The sequence below is a fragment of the Spermophilus citellus genome (assembly GCF_964194105.1).
Source record: "Spermophilus citellus genome assembly, chromosome: 4".
NCBI classification, from domain to species: domain Eukaryota; kingdom Metazoa; phylum Chordata; class Mammalia; order Rodentia; family Sciuridae; genus Spermophilus; species Spermophilus citellus.
Window position 1 is genome coordinate 23,126,326 of NC_138185.1, and position 20,419 is coordinate 23,146,744.

The 20,419-nt window shown below is 41.6% G+C and overlaps 1 protein-coding gene across 2 annotated transcripts; it reads right to left on the bottom strand.

Annotated features, from left to right (window-relative positions):
• Window positions 1–460: 460 nt before the first annotated feature.
• PROCR (protein C receptor) lies at window positions 461–10,887 on the bottom strand. 2 transcript variants are annotated; one of them, XM_081291098.1, is made up of 4 exons: window positions 10,578–10,887; window positions 8,174–8,479; window positions 7,105–7,389; window positions 461–6,853 (listed from the first exon to the last, which is right to left on the bottom strand). In XM_081291098.1, exons 1-4 carry the CDS (start codon window positions 10,645–10,647, stop codon window positions 6,738–6,740), a joined length of 777 nt encoding a protein of 258 aa, XP_081147224.1. In that variant the 5' UTR covers window positions 10,648–10,887; the 3' UTR covers window positions 461–6,737. The 2 variants fall into 2 exon arrangements, with proteins under 2 accessions (XP_081147224.1, XP_081147225.1); XM_081291099.1 differs by having other exon boundaries at window positions 8,174–8,431; window positions 10,578–10,884.
• Between the last annotated feature and the right edge of the window lie 9,532 nt (window positions 10,888–20,419).

Consider the following 20,419-nt stretch of genomic DNA (forward strand, 5'->3'; position numbering starts at 1 on the left):
AACATCTTTGTTGGTATGTGGTGCTGAGGATCGAACCCGGGCCGCACGCATGCCAGGCGAGCGCGCTACCGCTTGAGCCACATCCCCAGCCCCACTTTAATGATTTTTTAAAAACGTTTTTTTAGTTGTCAATGGACCTTTATTTTATTTATTTACATGTGGTGCTGAGAATCAAATCCAGTGCCTCACACATGCTAGGCAAGCTCTCTACCACTGAGCCACAACCCCAGCCCACCTTTAGTGATTTTTAAAGACATATTTTTAAATTATTTTCTTGGTAGTTAATTTAGGGATTATAATATATACCTTAATTTATCAGAATGTGCCTCAGAGCTATTTATTTTTAAGCTTTTTCTTTTTAATAATAACAACCACCCCTTATATTTGCATAGTGCTTTGCAGTTTATAGATTGATTTCATATACCTTATCTTATGTTGTTCATAAAACAGCAATATGAAGTAAGCAGGTCTAGAATTTTATTCTCATTTTATTCTCATTTTGATGAGAAAACAGAATCTGAGAGGTAAAATGAGTGTACAAAGTCACACAGCCAGAGGATGGCAGAATCAGAACCACAACTCAGGCCACATTTATTTATCCATGTATTAATTCATTCTGTCAAACATATTGGTTGATACCTACAAACAGCATGGAATGAAAGATTCCCCAAGATGCCCTGAATATTCATTCCCAATTGTATTAAGCAGCTATTGTATTGGTTCTAGACTAAGTGATACAATTTTTACATTTTGATAAGCTCACACTTCAGAAGAGAAGACTGAAATGATTACAATACAAGGTAATGATGTTATGATGTTATACCAGAGACTGTGAAACATGCTTTGGGATAGTAGAGGGGGGAATGTAGAACTATGGGTGGGAGAAATCAGGGATGACTGTACAGAGGAAATGACATTTGAGCTAGGTTTCAAAGGATGTATAGGAGTTTGCCAGAGAGAGGAAAGAATGTGACATGAAATGGCACAGTTGGAAGGACGTGGTTTGTTTGGGAAAACAAGAATAGCAGCTAGAAAGGTAGGTTGAGAAAGGAAGAGGGGCTGAAGATGAAGCCACAGAAAAGACAGGTTGGTGCTGGATTGTGGAGGGCCTTGAATTCCATATGAAGAAGTTAGAATTTTATGAACAGCAGAACTAGAGAATTCTGGACAGAAGACTGGCAGGCTTTAGAAAGAGTAATTTGATGGCAAATTAGTAATTAGATCCCTTTGTGAGGGATCTAAAGGAGCATCAGATGTGGTTCTGGTCCAGGTTAGAGCTGGTGCATGCCTGAACTAACGTGGTGGCTACATTAATGAAAGAAGGTTAAGATGACAGCTGAGAGCCTGTACCTCTGGCTCACACTCCAAGATCTCCCTCCTCCATGGATTTGCTTCTTCCATCTTCTACTTTATCTTTTTTTAAAATATTTTTTTAGTTGTCAATGAATCATTTATTTTGTTTATTTATATGTGGTGCTGAGGATGGAACCCAGGGCCTCACACAAGCCAGGTAAGCGCTCTACCACTGAGCCACAACTCCAGCTCTCTGCTTTACCTTTTTCTCCTTGTTTGGGATAAGGCCTAGTTTAGTCTTGATCTAGATTAATGTCTAGGGCAAGCCCTGTAGCTTGAGATCATCAGGTTTCTACCTATCTGAAGTCCTCTTTTTACAGCACAGCTGAAGAGGAAAGAATCCTTCTACAGCTTACTGTCCAATGATCTGTAGCAACTCCCAGCTTGTGAATAACCAAAGAAGAACCCTCCTGCATTAGAGGTTAGAGGACCAATACTATGAACCCTTACCCTATCTTTTCCACCACGTCCCATGATTCTCCTAATAACCAATCACACTGGGCTAGATATCCTTCATAACATTTGTTTGGCTTTTCCTTAACTCTTGGTGTTATTAAAGCTGTTCTATCTACCTTTCTTATCCATGCATCATTATATCTTACCTATCTACAAATCCCACTCTCCTTTTCTCTCCAGAATTCTTCAGTTTTTTTGAGAAAGGAAGAGGGGTTGAAGATGAAAGAAAGAAAGCATAAATCCTAGAAGACAAAGAAAGGGTTTAAATCCTGGCTCTGCCACTTACTTTGCTTATTCTCAGTAAGCATATTTCCTAATATAAAGTGAGAAGAATGTGCGTATCTCACAAGATCTCAGAAAACATTAAATGATAAACCCCAAAACTATGAAGCTATATGCAAATGACAGCCACAATAGTAAATAACAACATAACATTTTATTTGTACATTTTTTCCAGTTATTAGAAAAATTATATTTTTCTGTATAACCTAGATCCTGTATCCTATTAGGACATCCTGTCCTTGTATTGTTTTTATTTGTATGTTTTATCTTCCCAACTCAGATAATCACCAGATGAGGTACCTGAGGACCAGAGCCTAATCATTTTGTTTCCAATATACATAATACAAACTTGTTACTCATAAACATTTACTGAATGTGTAAATACACAACTGATGGGAGTGTAAATACACTCAGAGGTTTGTTTACTTTTTGTTTGTGTGTGTGATGCTGGGGATTGAACCCAGGGCCTTGTGCATGCAAGGCAAGCACTCTACCAACTGAGTTATATCCCCAGCTCTGTTTCGTTTTTATTTGTTGTTGTTTTTTGGTTGCCCAGCACTTGAAGCTTCTTTATCTGTGTAAGATTGATTGATTGATTGATTTTTACTGGAGATTGAACTCAGGGGTGCTCTCCTGCTTTTTTTTACTTTTTTTTTTTTTTTTTTTTTTTTTGGTATCAGAGATCAAATCTGGGAAACTTAACCACTGAGCCACATTCCCCAGATCCTCTTATTTTTTATTTATTTTGAGACAGGGTCTCACTATAAGTTGCTGAGGCTGGCTTTGAACACAAGCCTCCTGCCTTAGCCTCCTGAGCCACAGGGATTACAACATGGTGTGCAACACCATGTCTGTCCCCACAACTTTTTTTTTTTTTTTTTTATGGTGCTGGGGATTGCACCCAGGGGCACTTAACCACCGAGTCACATCCCCATCTGTTTTTATATTTTGAGACAGGGTCTTATTAAATTGCTTAGGGCCTTGCTAAGTTGCTAAGGCTGGCCTCAAATTTGTGATCTTTCTGCTTCAACCTCCCAAGGTACTGGCATTATAGGTATGTGCCCCAACACCAGGCTTTCTGTGTGAGTCTTAATGGGAGACAGGGTCCCACTTCCCACAAGAGAAGCCAATGTTACTCTCCACCCCACCTTATTGCTAAGGCACAGGCAACATGATATAGGAGTGGTCATTTGGACATTCCAACTTAGGACTTTGAATCTTTAACAAATGATGTGAAGGCAAAGGGGACAGAGGAGAACTCATTAAAATGGCAGCAGGCATTGGTGATGGAGGCAGTGATTCCCGCTGTAGTATCCATAACTAGACTAGTCTTGTGGCATGGTTGTGATCCCTGATTCTATTTTCTGAGGTTGATTAGCTGATCTTCCCATCAGCTCTGAGGATTACTTGATAACCTTCCAAAATACTTATTTACTCTTAAGTTTGCAAAGTTGGTTTCTGTTGCTTTTAACTAAGTGTCTTACATACTTCTGGGGTAAGGATTTGAGGAGAAACAGAAAATAGGGGACTTTCTGTCTTTTTTTTCTTCTTTATTTGTGAACTGTATCATTACTGCTGTATTATTTTTTCCACTTAGAAATATGCTTTTGCTGGGCACGGTGGCTCATGCCTGTAATCCCAGCGGCTCAGAAGGCTCAGACAGGAGGATCACGAGTTCAAAGCCAGCTTTAGCAATTTAGTGAGGCACTAAGGAAATCAGTGAGACCTTGTCTCTAAATAAAATACAAAATAGGGCTGGGGATGTGGCTCAGTGGTCGAGTGCCTCTGAGTTCAATCTCCCCAGTATCAAAAAAAAAAAAAAAAAAAAAGGAAAGAAAAAGAAATATGCTTTTAAAATAAATAACTGAGGGGGCTGGAGTTGTGGCTCAGAGATAGAGCGCTCGCCTAGCGCGTGCAAGGCCCTAGGTTCGATCCTTAGCACCACATAAAAATAAATATACAAAATAAAGGTATTGTGTCCAAATATAACTAAAAAATAAAATATTTTAAAAAATAAATAAATAACTGAGAACACATTTGGGTAAAGTGAAATGGTAGAAAATAAAATTAAGCTGGGGGGTGGGGGATGGGGTTGTGGCTCAGTGGTAGAGCGCTTGCCTAGCACGTGTGAGGCACTGGGTTCAATCCTTAGCGCCACACTAAAAAATAAATTAATTAAATAAAGGTATTATGTTCATCTACAACTAAAAAATATTAAAAAATAAAATAAAATTAAGAAATTGAGTTGGGGCCCAATTATGCCAGGGATTGAATGTCATTTGGGGATTTTGAAATTAAGTCAATAAGCATGGGAAATTTTTTTTCAATGACATCAGATCTGTGTTTTTTTGTTGCCATGTGAAAGATGCATTATCACAGAGAAACTAGAGACAAGGAGAAAACCTAGGATGAGGGTATCAACATTGTCCGGGCAACATATTGAGAAAATTTTGAGAGACAGAGGGAGAGGGAGAGATAAAGAGAAAGAGGGAGGTCCATGTACCTGTGTGCGCTTGTGCATACGCACATTGAGTTTACTGGAAGCAGAAACTGAGGTTTGAGAGACAATATGTTTTCCAAGGACAAGGAGCAGGATTGAGCTGATGGAGAAGCTTAAACTGCATTGTAGATCCAACAAAGACCCAGCCAACCTGGCAGAGAACTCTGGAGTGAATACTGCTCATCAAAGTAGTCCTGCAGTTGGCCCAAATGGCTGACCTTTATACCCATGCCTTCCTTGCTCAGTCGCCAGATGAGGGCAGCCCCAGGATGGGCATGATCTTTTTCAGGACTATTTTTTGTAGCTGAGGCAGCTACAAAGCAGCTACACCAAAGCAGCAGGAGGCACCCTGCTGGCTATACTCCCTGAGGGTGAACAGCAAGTCTTCATTGGAGGTTGAACCAGGTGGCACACTCCTGTGCCTGGCACAGAGACAGAATTATGATATCTTGAACAAAAGCACTGGGGTGGGGCTGGGGTTGTGGCTTGGCGGTACAGCACTTGCCTAGCATGTACGAGGCCCTGGGTTCAAGTCTCAGCACCACATAAAAATAAATAAGTAAAAATAAAGGTGCAACTAAAAAATAAATATTTAAAAGAAAATAGCACTGGGGTGAAAAAGAGGGCATGGATTCTACAGATTCTGTGTTTTGTAGATGGGGATAAAGAAGAGAGAGTAAATAAAGGTTAACACTGAGGTCTCTACATTTATATGATTTGATTATATTACCTACTAACAGTAAACAGCAGAAGAGAGAGAAAGAGAACAAGTTTGGGCAGAAAGTTAATAAATTTAATTTTAAATACATTGACTCTGAAATGCCTGTAAAATATTAAGGTAAAGATGATTTTCAAGAATCAGGGCAAATAGGAGGTTTGAAGGTCTATAGCCATTGCTATATTTATCAACAATATATATGCTACATACATTATTTAATACTTACAATGCCTCTATGAAGTAGGAATTATTTTTCTTACAATCTTTCTGTATATTTTATTATACCTTTTATGAATGAAGAAACTGAGACTTGAAGAAGTTAAATGCTTGGGTCAAAAACCTTAAGTCTGATGACAAAACACTTGCTCCTAAAGAAAATATAGCTTTTCCATGGAAACCACACCACAGATAGATGGTATTTGAAGCCACAGATTGATGGCATTTGAGGTCACTCAGGAAGGGTATAGTTTTAAGGTGAACAAGAGAAGTCAAAAAGTGGCATTCTAAGGAAGCCAACGTTGTCCAGAGTGAATTGAGTAAGATGACATCATCAAAGAGATTGAAAAAGAGTGGCCAGAACAGCTTTTATAAATTAGAAGTATGGTATCTTCTAAGTTAAAGTAAAAAAGGAGGTCTCTAATTCATAAAGTTAAATGTTGCAGATCTCACGGAGGATGAGAAGTTGACAATTATAGGCTACTAGTGATCTTACTGCAGTTCATAGAAGAAGCCAGAATACAAAGTGGGTTGAAGAGAGGGAGATGAGGAAGTGGGAGCAAGGGTGTATGGGACACTATTCCAGAAGTTTTATAAAATAGGGGGGAAAGTATGTCTTATACACAAGCAAGAAATTTGTTAATATTATTTAATTGATTAATTAATAACTCATTGCTTCCATATTACTTGGATTTTACACTTCCACCATTTTTCTGGTTATTTCCTTCTACTCCTTTCGTACCAATGTCCCTTCCCGAGTTGGACACACCTGGAGACACTGAATGTTATTTATTTTGGTTGTGGACAACTTGTTTTATTTGGTTGCGTGTTTTGAATATCTCAGGCAATTCTATCTCTCTTTGGAGGACAGGCCATAGACACTCCCTGCCCCAACTCATTCGCCTGTTTTCCACAAAGATAGATAAGCACTCATTTTTCAGACCAATTCAATGATGCGGAAAGTTGTTAGGTTCTTTCCCCACCCCCGCTTCTCTTCAGCACTTCTAAGGTTCTTAACAAACCAAGTACTTTATCTCCCTAGCCTCTCCATGTCCCTTGGTGGGAAGATCTTGGAGAAGAAAGAAACTGTCACTCCAAACCTTCTGGGATATTGTGTCCCAGTTGGAGAGTCTATCTGACTTCATGTGACTGAAACCTTCTCTTGCCAGTCCTCATCAATCTATTTCTTTCTCAGAGGCAGTTGGAGAGTAATTAACATCGCCGTCCACCTGTGCATAGGAAGATGCCCACAGCCACGCCAGCAATGATGAAACTGCCCACCAGGACACCCAGGACCAGTGAAGTGTAGGAGCGGCCTCTTTGACTCCCTGCAGAATACGCAGAGAATTAGCTTAAGAATGCACCCTGCCCCAGGAGTCCATGGGTTGAGTTAAACCTCAAGGGATTTCTGTCCCAAAGTAAAGGGGCCACCAGTTCACTCTGTGATGTAAACTGTGTGTGCTCTGTCCCCTACCACCAGCCCCAAGGCCTCTTGTTCAAGATATCCATCCTTCAGTACCATCAGTTTGATGGGAACCTGCCCCCTCCCCAATACAGGACCAGCCCAGTACCCTGGTACCTTTGGAATTGTCTGTGGCGATCTGTTTGTGTTGCTGCACATACTGAACACAGGTATTCTGTAGGAATTCCTGCAGTTCGTATCGAGTGCGATTGTAGGCATTGAGCTGCTGCAGGGTAAAGGTGACCACTCTGGAGGGTTCCTGGGGGGCTGCCACCCACAGGGCTTTCTCTGGCTTAAAACTCACAAAGGAGCTTCCATTCACAGCCACTTCAAAGAAGACTCGGGTCTTTGAATCCTTGAGAGACAGCTCACAGCCCAGGAAGCAGGTGACAATGAGAGGAACTGCAGAGAGGGACTCAGGGTCAGGGTGCTGTGTAGAGAGGAAGCCAGGTGCTGGGGGCTGTCCACCATGGGGAAGAGGACATGGTAGGGGGCTGTAGGGAGAAAAAGGCTGGGGGGGGGCGGGCTGTGAGGAAATGGGAGGGGTCTGGAGTTAGACTGCTAGAGGCTGTGTAAGGAGGGGCCGGGGCTATGAAGAAAAGGGGGACTATTAGAGAAAGAAGTTGGGACTTCGAGGAATGGGAGTGGAAGCTTCCAGAGAAGAAATTGGGGTATTTGAGGGGAAGGGTTTGGAGGTTTGTGGGGGGACACGTGAGCAAAGTCATCAGCGTTTGTGAGGATGGGTGGCTGGAGAGTTAAGGAGGAAAGGTTGGGGTTGTGTGAAGGGAAGGGTGGGGGGTCTGTGAAGGAAAAAAGAGGACTGGGAGGCAAGGAATGGGGAGTTGTCAGTGGTGGGTCAGGGACACTGCCTCTCAACAGGGTTCACCCCAAGAGGTCACGCCAGCCAAAAGAGGGTCTGATGAGGCGCCCTCTTAGCTAGAACTCGGGTTCCTCTCCAGCCTCCAGCTCCCACCCAGCAATCTCCCTGGGCTCAGGAAGCCACCCAGGACCCAAAGCAGCTCCGCCCACACAAAGGCCACGCCCACTTGCCCATGCCCACCAGCAAGATCCCCTCCCTAGAATACGGTCCTTCTCTCGAAGCCCCACCCCAATTCCCTCAGGCCCCGCCTCCCCTTCCCGTGGAGGCCGCCCGCCCGCTCGGCCCCGGGTCCGTCCCCCTACTTACAGGTCACGCCTTGCTTCCGTTCCTGATGCACCAGCCGCACGAGGCCGTGAAACTGGCTCAGGTAGAGCTGCAGGCTGCTTTCCGTGCGTGCCCAGCTCTCGGGATTCTCCAAAGGCTGCAGTTGGAGGATCGTGACGTTGTTGCCCGGGCCTTCCAGCGTGTGTGTCAGCTGTCCACCCAGCGACGCGTTGCCCCGGTACCATACGTGATAGGGGTCGCGGAAGTAGGAGATCTGGAGCATGTGGAGGCTCTGTGGGCCTGGGGGCAGCGTCAGCGCGTCAGGGACACTGGCGTTGGAGCTGGCGGCTGGCAGCGGGAGATAATAACTCCCTACTCAAAGGCCGGCTGCCCACCTACTTGACCCTATAAAGTGCCCAGTTTTTGATGCTGACAATAACCCAGCCAGGAAAACAAGACAGGGATTATTATCTTCACTTAACAGATGGGGAAACTGAGGCCTGCAGCTGAGAGACACACCCTTCTTTGGTTTCCTTTCTCTACTCCCTCTCCCCATTTTTTGGTTGGTCATCAAACCCTGACCTACAATAAAATCCCAATTCCATCTCCTGTTACCTGTCTCCTATGTCTCTGCCCTAGTTCAGGCCTCTTCAATTCTAATCTGGACTCAGGTAGTAATTTCTTACCTCATCCTCCTGCACTCATTTTTTAGCTTTATTCCTTCTGATTGGACCTCCACCTGACCCAGGGATTAGAGCTAGTCGGTCTCAAAGGCCTCCAGTGAGGGATGGGGATATAACTCAGTTGGTAGAGTGCTTGCCTTGCATGCACAAAGCCCTGGGTTCAATCCCCAGCATGCTCCCCACATACAGTTCTCCAATGATACATCCCTCCCCCTCATAATAAAAAATAATCATAGTTTAATATCCATTAAGTGATTATTAGGACCTGGATACTGTGCTTTACACATATTATTATCTTATTTGTGACTTCCCCGGAGGAGTTAATGGAGTAGCGACTGTTATTAACCCTAGTGTATATGGAAGGCAGGCTAAGATGGTTTAGCAGAACTAAAGTCAGTCTGCTGTGTTGCCTTCCCATAGATACCTGTCCATAGGAACAAGTCCAGTGACGGGGTCCTAGCTGCATTTTCTGGCCTCTTCCCAGAACTTAGATATATCAAACTATTTCTGTTCCTCATGCTTTTGGTTGACATGTAAATACCATGTCAGAGTTGCTCTGCCTCCGTTGTTCTGCCTGGCAAATTTCTCTTGATGTTTCAAGATCTGGCTCAGTTGCCCTCTCATTTTTATCCTCCCAGACACGTGGATCTGTTTCAGGTTCCTAGACTATTTTGTGCTAGCATGTATTTCTAGGATTCCAAGTGGAAATCTCCAAACACACACTATCTTCAGTGGACTCCTCCAGGCTATGGAGCCATAACTAGAACCATATGAGTCTGGTTATCTCTGAGAGTCTCCTGCACCCAGAAAGGGGCCTGGCACAGAGTTGATGCCAAGAGAATTTTTGAATGAGTGTGGGTTTGAAATTAGTGTATGTGTTTTGTCTGCATTTGCATTTGAGAAGTTGTGCCCTGTGTCTGCAGGTGTGAATAAATGTCTCTGTGTGAGTAACTTTAGACATGGTCCTTAACTTCTCTGTGGCCCAGTTTCCTTCTCTGTAAAATGCATAGAATATCACCCACTTTGTGGGATACTACGGTGGCTAAAGGAATCAGTATATGTATTAAGCAGCAGACATTCATTGAGTACTGGTTATTATTTGCTTCTTCTCTGAGGGGGTGACTGAAGCTATAGGGATTGTGGGAGAGGAGAGAGGAGCTCCTGTGTAATTATAATACAGGGCCAAAACTCCCCTCTTCTGCTGAAATGGGGCCACTTTGAGCAGCCTGATATCTATGAGCTCTCCTATTGATCACAGCTTCTACCACCCACCCCAATTCCACCTTATCAGTTGCACCCAGTCTTCCTCCATCTTCCTTAGTCTTGGTTTCTGTCCCAACTGTCTCAGCCTGTCAGTTCTCCCAGTGTTGTCCCATTCCCTCCATTGCTCTTTTTATCTCTTCCCATCTTCCCTAGACTTTCCCTTATCTCTATCACCCTTAGCTCTCCCTCTACAGGCTTCACGTCATTTCTCCCTCCCTCTGATGCTGGTTCCTTCACCCTCTACCAATCCCGTTCCTATTTTTCCAGTCCTCTGATTTCCCCAAGGCTTTTCCAGTTCCTCCTTCCCAGAGACTTAACTGTACTTCAGTTAAGTCTTTGGGACACAAAACAGTGCCCTGGACTTTGCCTGCTCTAGAGAGATCCAGCCAGCTGCAGACACAGATGCTGTGGGATTAGATCCCCTCTAGTCTTTTCCAGGTACCCAGATAGACTGAGAGTCTCCAGAACCAAGCCAGGCAGGAGACATGCCCCCAACTCACCCTCTAAGGCTTCCTGGCTACAAAAGACCCAGCCAGGCAGCAGTAGTAGCGGCAGCAATGTTGTCAGCATCCTGAAGTTCTTGATCCCCCCCCTGGGCTCCCGGCGGGGTCAGGCTGGGGGTTCCGCTGGCTGCAGCCGGGGGAAAGAAGTGAGGCTGTCTGGGAACACGCAGAGGTTCAGCAGAGGATAGAAAGAGGCCAGGGAATGTCAGGAGGAAGAGGGTGTTAGGCTTTTAAAGTGTTATTCCTACTCTGCCTCATTTCCTACTAGGGGGCCGGCTTCCCTTTGCCCTCCCTCGTCCCCGCCCAGCATTGCGCCCTACTGCCCAGACCTGCCTTTTCCCTTAGCCCAGGGCTGCTTCCCAGGGAGCGGAAAAGGGGGAGAAGGGCTTGCTGAGAAGTTCCGCCCGCGCTGAGTCAAGTGGTGGGTGGGGCATCTGCTTTCAACTTACAGCAGACTCCAGGGTGTGGAGATCAGCAGGTTACGGATGGGGAAATTGAGGCCCGGGGAGGATAGGGATTTGCCCAAGGTTTATACATCATGGTGGTGACAGACCCAGGATTAGAATTTAGTTTTCTAGGGTATTCGCCTACACTTCATCAGAATTTTAAGTATGTAGCAATTACACAATCAGGGATCTTGCTGTAAGAAATAGTCACAAATTGTGCATAAAAAGAGCTCATTGTTTGAGCTGGGCCCGGTGGGCACACACCTGTAATCCCAGCGGCTGGGGAGGCTGAGACAGGAGGATGGAGAGTTCAAAGCCAGCCTCAGCAACAGCGAGGCGCTAAGCAACTCAGTAAGACCCTGTCTCTAAATAAAATACAAAATATGGCTGGGGATGTGGCTCAGTGGTTGAGTGACCCTGAGTTCCATCCTTAGTACAAAACAAACAAAAACAAACCAAAAAACCAACCAACAAACAAAAAACTCATTGTTTGTAATAGGAAAGCATTATGAACAATCTATGTAAATCTCAGGACAGGGTTGGTTACATAAAGCAATATTTTCAAACCGAGGTCATAAACTATTAGTGTACAATGAAAACAATTTAGCGCGTCATGATTAACATGTTTTTAAAAAATGAAATAGAACAGAATAAAAATTTCAATGCATCACCCTGAGTAAGCATTATATCATGAAATACTATTGCACAGTATGAGTGTTTTGGTTTTTTGTGTGTATGTTTCTATTATGGGTTTTGGATAGCACTGTGAAATGTAGTCCTTACTCTACGAAGCAAGTAGAGAAGTTTGAAAGTCACTCCCCAAAATATGATTATTCATACTGTGGAGAGTATGCCCTAGATTGAAAAACCTTTAACCAATCCCCACTTTATTTTAATCATATTACTTAGCACTACCTGAAATTATATTACTTATTTACACGTTTATTGTATGAATGTCCACCAGGATTATATCCATGAGGATAGAGGCTATCTTGTTCCATACTGTTTCTAGAATTGCAAACATCACATAATAAATATCAGTTAAATGAATGAATGAATGAGATAGTTATGCTGGGCTTGGATCTCCATGAGTAAGTGCAGAACATTAGGTACAATTTAGAACCATTTATATGCCAACCACACACACAACCACCAAGCAGCCTGTTAACGGGAGTCAATGAATCTGGAAGGATGTATATCTGATACAGCAATGGTTTATCTCCAGGGAGGGGCCTAGGATTAAAAGTATATATAAGTGTGTGTGCGCATATGCAGAGGGGAGTGAGCCATCTTGTGAAAGCCTTTATCACTCTATTTTGTGAAGGTTTTTTTTATCACTCTATCTGTATTCTTTGAAATGTTTACATTTACATCTAGAATGTTCCTATATATTTATTAATTAATTAAAAATAAAAATTTGGGGCTGGGGATATGGCTCAAGCGGTAGCGTGTTCGCCTGGCTTGCGTGCAGCGCCTGGTTCGGTCCTCAGCACCACATACAAATAAAGATGTTGTGTCTGCCAAAAACTAAAAAAAATTAAAAAAATAAAAATTTAGCAGGGCATGGTGGTGAAGGCTTGTAATCCCAGCAACTCAGGAAGCTGAGGCAGGAGGATTGCAAGTTTGAGGCCGGTCTCAACAATTTAGTGAGAACCTAAGCAATTTAGTGAGACCCTATCTAAAAAATAAAAATTAAAAGGACCTGGAATGTAGCTCAGTGGTAGAGTGCTTCTGGGTTCAATCCCAGTACTGCAATAAATAAATAAATAAATAAATAAATAAATAAATAAATAAATAAATAAAAATTTAAACAATAACTTATGGTACATCACTATAGATGAATACTCTGCTGCTGTGGAAGAAGTTGGCAGGTCATTATGAGCTATTGTATTGCTGTGGAAGGATCCATGAGACCTTGATAATAAAAAAGGAAGTGTGGAAAAGTATGGATAGTATAATTCCATCTATTATTTACTTCCATTCATGGAATACATTTATATTACTTATATAATATTTCATATTTCCTCATATTAAAAACTTTATGTGTCTATTTGTTTATTTGAATATACATAAGAGAAATGTCTGGAAGCATACTGGCAATACAGAAGAATCTGAGGAAGAGGATTAGGTCAAATCCTTATGGGGGGATTTTAACTTTTTATTTTATTTACTTCTCCCTAGAGAGAGTTGACGTCATAGTGAGTTCTGGGGCAAACCCTGGCTGTGTATCAGGTTCCCATGCCCTGAACTGAAGATTTGTAAGAGCTTCCATGCTCACTTCTCAGATTTGCAAAGTAACGAGGAAACAGCATCCAAATCTTTTTCTTTTTGTAGCCCACCAAAGTGATCTAGCTGGAAGAAGAACTCTTGGTTCCCAAAACTGGAACTCAAGAGAAATGAAGTGCCTTAAATCATGACCAATTGCACTGTTTTTCTTTTATTAAAAAATTATTATGAAATATTGCATATTTGAAGAATTATTTCATACTCAAAGAATTATACTACAAACACATCTATCCTCTCCTACCCAGAAATAAAGAATAAGAAATAAATTGGGGCTGGGGCTGTAGCTTACTGGGTTCGATCCTCAGCTCCACATAAAAATAAACAAAGGCAATCTGTCCATTTATATCTACAAAAAAAATTAAAAAGAAAGAAATTGAAGCTCCCTCTGGAATCTTCCCCAATCACCTCTCTTCCCCTACCTCAGCACCTGAATTAGTCACTTCAAATGAAAATTTAATATTTCCTAGTATTCTATAAGCATAAACTACACGTGCACATATCCCCACACAATCTATAGTGGTAATTTGCACTTTATTTGAGTGGTATTAAAATGTATATATTCCTATGCAACTTGCTTTTTTTCACTTACCATATTAATAAGATCCATCCACGTGCTGAGCAGTCTATTCATTTTCACTGTTTAAAAATATTCCATTTTAGGGGTTGGGGTTGTGGCTCAGTGGTAGAGTGCTCACCTAGCACATGTGAGGCCCTGTGTTTGATCCTCAGCACCCCATAAATATAAATAAATAAATAAAATATAGATATTGTGTCCAACTACAACTAAAAAATAAATATTAAAAAATATATTCCATTTTAGGAATATGCTACAATTTATTTATCCATTTTCCTGTTGTTAGACATTTAAGTTTTTGCTTTTTACAAACAGTACTGATTTTAACATTTTTGTACAAGATTCCTGTGTGTACGTGGGAGGGTTTTTGCAGGTGCGAGCCTGGGAGTGGACTGCTGAGTCAGGGTGCATGCATCTTCAGTTTTACTACATATTGCCAAATGGTTTTATAAATTGTGCCAATTTGCATTCTCAGCCGTGTATAAGAGTTCCCTCACTTCACATCCTTGCCAACCCTTGGCACAGTCAGATGGTTGGGTGTAAAATGGCACTTCATTTTGGTTTTTGCTTGCATTTCTGTGATGCTAATGAGCTTGTGCATCTTTCAGCTTTGCCTTTTTTTCTCCCTGGAAGGCTTGAAGAGTGTTTGGGAGTGAAGGGTAATAAAGTATGTGATTGGCTCATTTGAAATTGAGTGCTGTGAATCTTTGATCTAAGCAGGTAAGGCTTGGTTCACTCAGGTTAAAGTGGACCCACATCACCCTCCACAGAGGCCTTTCACACTGAGGTGCAGTCTGTCGTGGGCAGAGGTGGCAGCTGCAATAGCTATCTCCTAGGCATCTTCCTCACACACCAGAGCCCTGAAAATTAAACACTATTTTTTTTTTAATGGATAACACATATTATGGACCAGGAACAGTGTTCAGCTCTTTACATAAATAAAATCTCACTTTAGCTAGGTGCTATAGAGGATGCCTATAATCCCAGCTGCTTGGGAGGCTGAGGCAGGAGGATTACAAGTCCAAGGCTGGTCTGGGCAATTTAGAGAATATGTCTCAAAATTACAAATTAAAAAAGGGCTGGTTTTGTCATATTTAATATGTTCATGTGTGTATACATGTATATATATGAAAAGAGAGAATATAAACTATTTTTGTTTTGAAATTCAATTCCTTTATTGGCAATTCTATGGTTTTAGAACATAGTATATTTTGCTGGATGAGGTGGCGCACGCCTGTAATCCCAGCATCTCTGGAGGCTGAGGCAGAAGGATCGCAGGTTCAAAGCCAGCCTCAGAAGAGTGAGGTGCTAAGCAACTCAGTGAGACCCCGTCTCTAAATAAAATACAAAATAGGGCTGGGGATATGCCTCAATATTTTGATATAAATTGGCAGTGATCTTTTTATTAACCCAAATGGGAAATCAAAAATTAAAAAGAGATTATGGCCAGATCACTGTGTCAATCACTATATGGTATTTTCTTTTGTTCTTTTTGTTTTAATTAAAGTGAAAAATTTTTTTTTAAAAAAAGGGCTGGAGATGTAGCTGAGTGGTACAGCACCCGTGAGTTCCATCCCTAGTACCGTGAAAAATACAAATAACCAAAAACTCACTTTATCCATATTTCAGTCCTATAAGGTAGGTTTCATCATTACTATTTTTTTATTATTATTAATAAAAAACTGAGGCTCAGAGAGGTTAAGTGACTTACCTAAGACCCTATAGCAAAAAGTATCATTTGAACCTTTGTTTGTAAGATGCCCAAGTTTGTGAACTTAACCCTCACAGTATATCAAATTTTTTGATCATTCTCCATCAATACATTTTGAACATGTACCTCCGACTTATTTAAGTATTTAATGTGTTTATATACATTATAAAACATCCAAATTTATACTCATGTACTAGGCCTGCAATTATTTCCTCTAGGGCAAGCCACGCTCATTGTGTCCATGTTACAGATAGGAAAATTAAAGCCCAGAAAAGACTTGCCAAGGTCACACAGCTTGAGAACCTTGGAGCAGAAATTTGAACTCAATGAGGATGTGAGTATGGAATACAGGGAGAGTGAAGAATATTGGGGGTAAGGAAGCTGATGAGTTGGGGCAGCTTGAGAGATTTCCCATTCTAAACCCAGGGTTGGGGATAGGGAAGAGAAGAGAAATGCTAAGATTGGAGCCAGGGTCCACATTGGATCTGGCCTATGTGGCTGAAGGGCAGAAAATCACAGAACAAAGTGGGCACCAGGCCAACAGTTGGGATTTACTAAGGCATAAAAAATAAGGGTCTTAATAAGCAAAGGGAAATGAAGGAAGTGAGAGGTAGTGTTTCCCACTTTGGAAAGCACATGCGAGGGAAAGATAAGGGGAACAGGAAGCTGAGCTGAGCCAGTGCTGGTGCAGCCCCTGTGGGTGAAGAGTCTTGCCAGGGCCACAGGAGGCACATTGAGCCAGGGATTGGCAGTGTGCCCAGCTGGGTTTCAGAGGACCCTCCCCTCCCTTCCCTCTTGGCTCCTGTAGATAGACAACTGGGCCTAACTTGGTTAACAAAGCAGTGTGGTCGGCGCAGAGATCCCTCCCCCTTAGCATGTGTAGTACTAAGAGTAACATTTAATGAAAGCTCACAGGATGCTAGATCGTATTAAGCAAAGAGAGTGCACGTGTTTGATTCTCACTAATGCCCTATGAAAACTCTGGAGAAACTGCCATGATTTCCACTTTAAAGACGAGGACACAGAGACACAGAAGCAAACTGACCTGCTCAAAGACCCAGTTGGTAAAAAGCAGAGCTGGGACTCAACTCAGGTGACTTAGGACTCCAAAACCTGCTTTCTTCATTATTTGAGCATCCAATGGGGATCAAGAAGGTGAGTCATTTGTGCCCAGCACACAGTAAGTACTGAGTAGGTGGAGGATTTAAGATTGGAGCTTGGCTTCCGAGACAGCAAAGAGACCTGGTCCTATCCAGGAGGAATTTCGAGAATAAATATGAAGAATTATTTCCTGAAGGGAAGGCAAAGGCATAGATATAAGTCTGAAAATAATTTTCCCCTGTAGGTAGCTCTCCAACGCTCCTCAACTTAGGGAACATGGAAAGAAGCCTTATAAAGTCAGAATGACTTTTCCAGTTCTCCCCTTCCCTGGAAAACGATGCTAGCCTGGTATTCTTGACATGACTCCTGCCTCTCTCCAGCCTTATCTTTCTGTGTCTTCCAGTTTCAGCCAAATTTGCTTCTCTTGGTTTCCTGAACACAGAATACAAATATTACCTTTTCACTTAAAAATAAAATCACATCTTTAACCCGAAGCTCCGAATTTTTAAGTGGTTAAATTTATCAATCTATTTCTTTACAATTGTGCTTTTTTTCCTTATTTAAGAAATCCTTTCTTACCATGAAAGCATAAAGGTATTCTTCTATTTATCTTCAAAAGCTTTATATTTTTGTCTTTGTGAAGCAGAGGTCGAGATTCATTTCTTTTCATGGAAATCCATCATTCTAGCATCTCTTATTCAAGCCCACCTTTCCTTACTGATCTGCAGTAATGTCTGTGACACTGTAAGTGTGTCTAATCTGTTTCAATAGCCTGTTTGTCTCCCTGGACCACTGTGCCCCAGTTCTTCAATTAGTAGAGTTGTAGAATAAGTTGTTCTCTCTCTCTCTCTCTCTCTCTCTCTCTCTCACAAGCATTGGTGGAAACAGGAAACTGAACCCAGTAGTAGCTTTACTACTGAGCTACATCCCCAGCCCTTTTTATTTTGAGATATGGTCTTACAAAATCACTTAGAGCCTTACTAAGTTACAGAGTCTGGCCTTGAACTTTCAATCCTCCTGTCTCGGCCTCCCGAGTTGCTGGGATGACAGGTGTGTAACCACAGATCCCAGCCAGTCTTCATATCTTACATCATCAAGTCTTCTCACTTTGTACTCCAAATGTGTCTTGGCTACTTTGTAGTTTAAACATCAATTTTAAAGTCATTTTATCAGGTTGGGATTTTGGTTGTTGTTATGGTTGGCATGTTAATGACTTTAGGGAGAACTGACATCTTCACAATATTCAATCATCCAGTACATGATAGGGTATATCTCTTCTTTTAAACAAAAGAAAAGAACTTTGATATCTCTCAGAATTTTAAATTTTCTCTCTAAATAACTTGTTCATGCTTTGTAAGATTTTTTGCTTCATATTTATTTTCATTTATTTCTTTTGAGATGGGATTTTGCTATGTTCCCAGGCTGACCTCAAACTCCTAGGCTCAAGTGATCCTCCCAATGAGGCAGAAAGATAGATCTCCCACAGGTAGACAGGATAATGGCTTTTGGAGAAGGAAAGGAGGGGAAAAGGGACATCATGTCTGTCTCCATCAGGTCTGAAGGACATCCTGTAATTTGCTACTTCCTGACAGTTTCAACCACACAACTTGGTCTTAGTTAGAACACCTGTTTCTGTTCCTCATAGCTTCAACCACAGCAGCCCTACTTAGTTGGTCTTAACCTTTACCCCTAGCAAGGGCCTATCACAAAGCAGATCACTACCCGAAATTCTATAGATGTGTCAAATCACAAGGTGAGACCCTTCCATTTTTTTTTTTTTTTGTACCAGGAATTGAACCCAGGGGTGCTTAACCACTGAGCCATATCTTCAGCCCTTTTTATTTTTAATTTTGAGACAGGGTCCACTAAGTTGCTTAGGGCCGCACTAAATTGTTGGTCTGACTTCAAACTTGCAATCTTCCTGCCTTAATAAATTTATAGTCTAAACAAAGTTTTAGTGTTGCTGGGAGTGGTGGCACACACCTGTAATCCCAGTGGCTTGGGAGGTTGAGAGGATTGTGTGTTCAAAGCCAGCCTCAGTAATTTATCGAGGCCCTAAGCAATTCAGCAAGAACCTGTCTCTAAATAAAATATTTTAAAAAAGACTGGGGATGTGGCTCAGTGGTTGAGTGCCTACAAGTTCAGTCCCTGGCCCCCTCAAAAAGTTTTAGTGTGGATTCATTGGATTTTCTGTTCTCGTAGTCTTAGTACTAGTAGATAACAAGTGTATTTCTTCCTAATTTTTATACTGTTCCTTTTTTCTTGTTTATTCTTCTTGCTATATCCTCTAATATAATGTTGAATATAAATGTAGAGATATTTTATTTGATGGTGATAGAGAATATTAAGAGTATTCATGTCATTTTTCTGATTTACAAAGGAAAGCTTTCAATGTTTTACCATTAAATGTGATATTATTGTGTGTGTTTATGGATAAACCCTTCATCAGATTAAGAAATGTTGTTGTATTGTATGTATATAGGATTATATAACAAAAAATATCACTGTTATGTGTAATGAAATTCACCAAAAAAATACAAAAAGAAAGAGTTATTTTATTCTTAGTTTGATGAGTTTTTGTCATAAATGTTTGAGTTTTTCAAATCTCTTTCATTATCTAATGAGATGATCATAGGATTTTTCCATCTCTAACGTGTTAACATAGCAAATGTATTAAGTTTCTAGAAGTAAACTAACCCTGCGTTGCTAAGATGAAACAACTTCTTCATGAGGTATTACCTGTCCTACATATATCTTATTCTTTGCTGTTCTTTACTATTCTCCAGCCTCCTTTAAGTCCTTGCCTGTCCTTCAAAGCCTGGCTTGGATGCTACCTCCTTCTAAAAGACTTAGGGAATGTGCACCAGCCTCTCTGAGTTCATAACTAATATGGGAAGAGTAACAGCACCAGTTTCATAGAATTGTTGTGAGAATAAAATGAGATAATACAAGTGAATTGCTTAGGAAAGATCTGGACATCTGTTGTTTTTGTTAGTTTGGTCCATAGCAATGGCCACCACACTCTGTGCCTCTGCCAATGATCACAAGTTATTTTTGAGGGCTCTGAGAGCCTCTGCTCACCTCCTTTATTTTCCTTAAAGCTTTTCATCGGCTGCTTCATTATTTTATTCATGTGAAGAGGCAAGCAGGTGGCAGGTGAGGGAGCTCTCATCCCACACTAAGGAATGCAGAGAACCTTGAGGTGATTCTTGCCTCTTTGTTTGGCCCAATTAACTCCTTGGAGAATATTCAGGGTCATCTACCCCAGAGAGCCTTCCCTGAACTCAAGCCCACAAGTCTGGACTAGATATTCACTCTGCCGTAAAAATTTATGATATGTTTTTTGCATATTAAAAAACTTTATTTCCAGGCATAGTGGCATATGCCTGTAATCCCAGGGGCTCAGGAGGCTAAGGCAGGTGGAGCGCAAGTTCAAAGCCAGCTTCAGCAATCTATAGAGGCCCTAAGCAACTGAGGGAGACCCTGTCTCAAAAATAAAAAGGACTGGGGAATGCAACTCAGTGGTTAAGCACCCTGGGTTCAATCGTGTGTGTGTGTGTGTGTGTGTGTGTGTGTGTGTGTGTGTGTGTGTGTTTCTTTGAAACCAATGGATATTTCGAAAAAAGGCAGTAGACATCATGGAAAAACCCACAATTTTGTCAGATCACCTTCCAAATATTTTTTCCTTTTTTAAGTTTAAAAAACATTGGGGCTGGGCTTG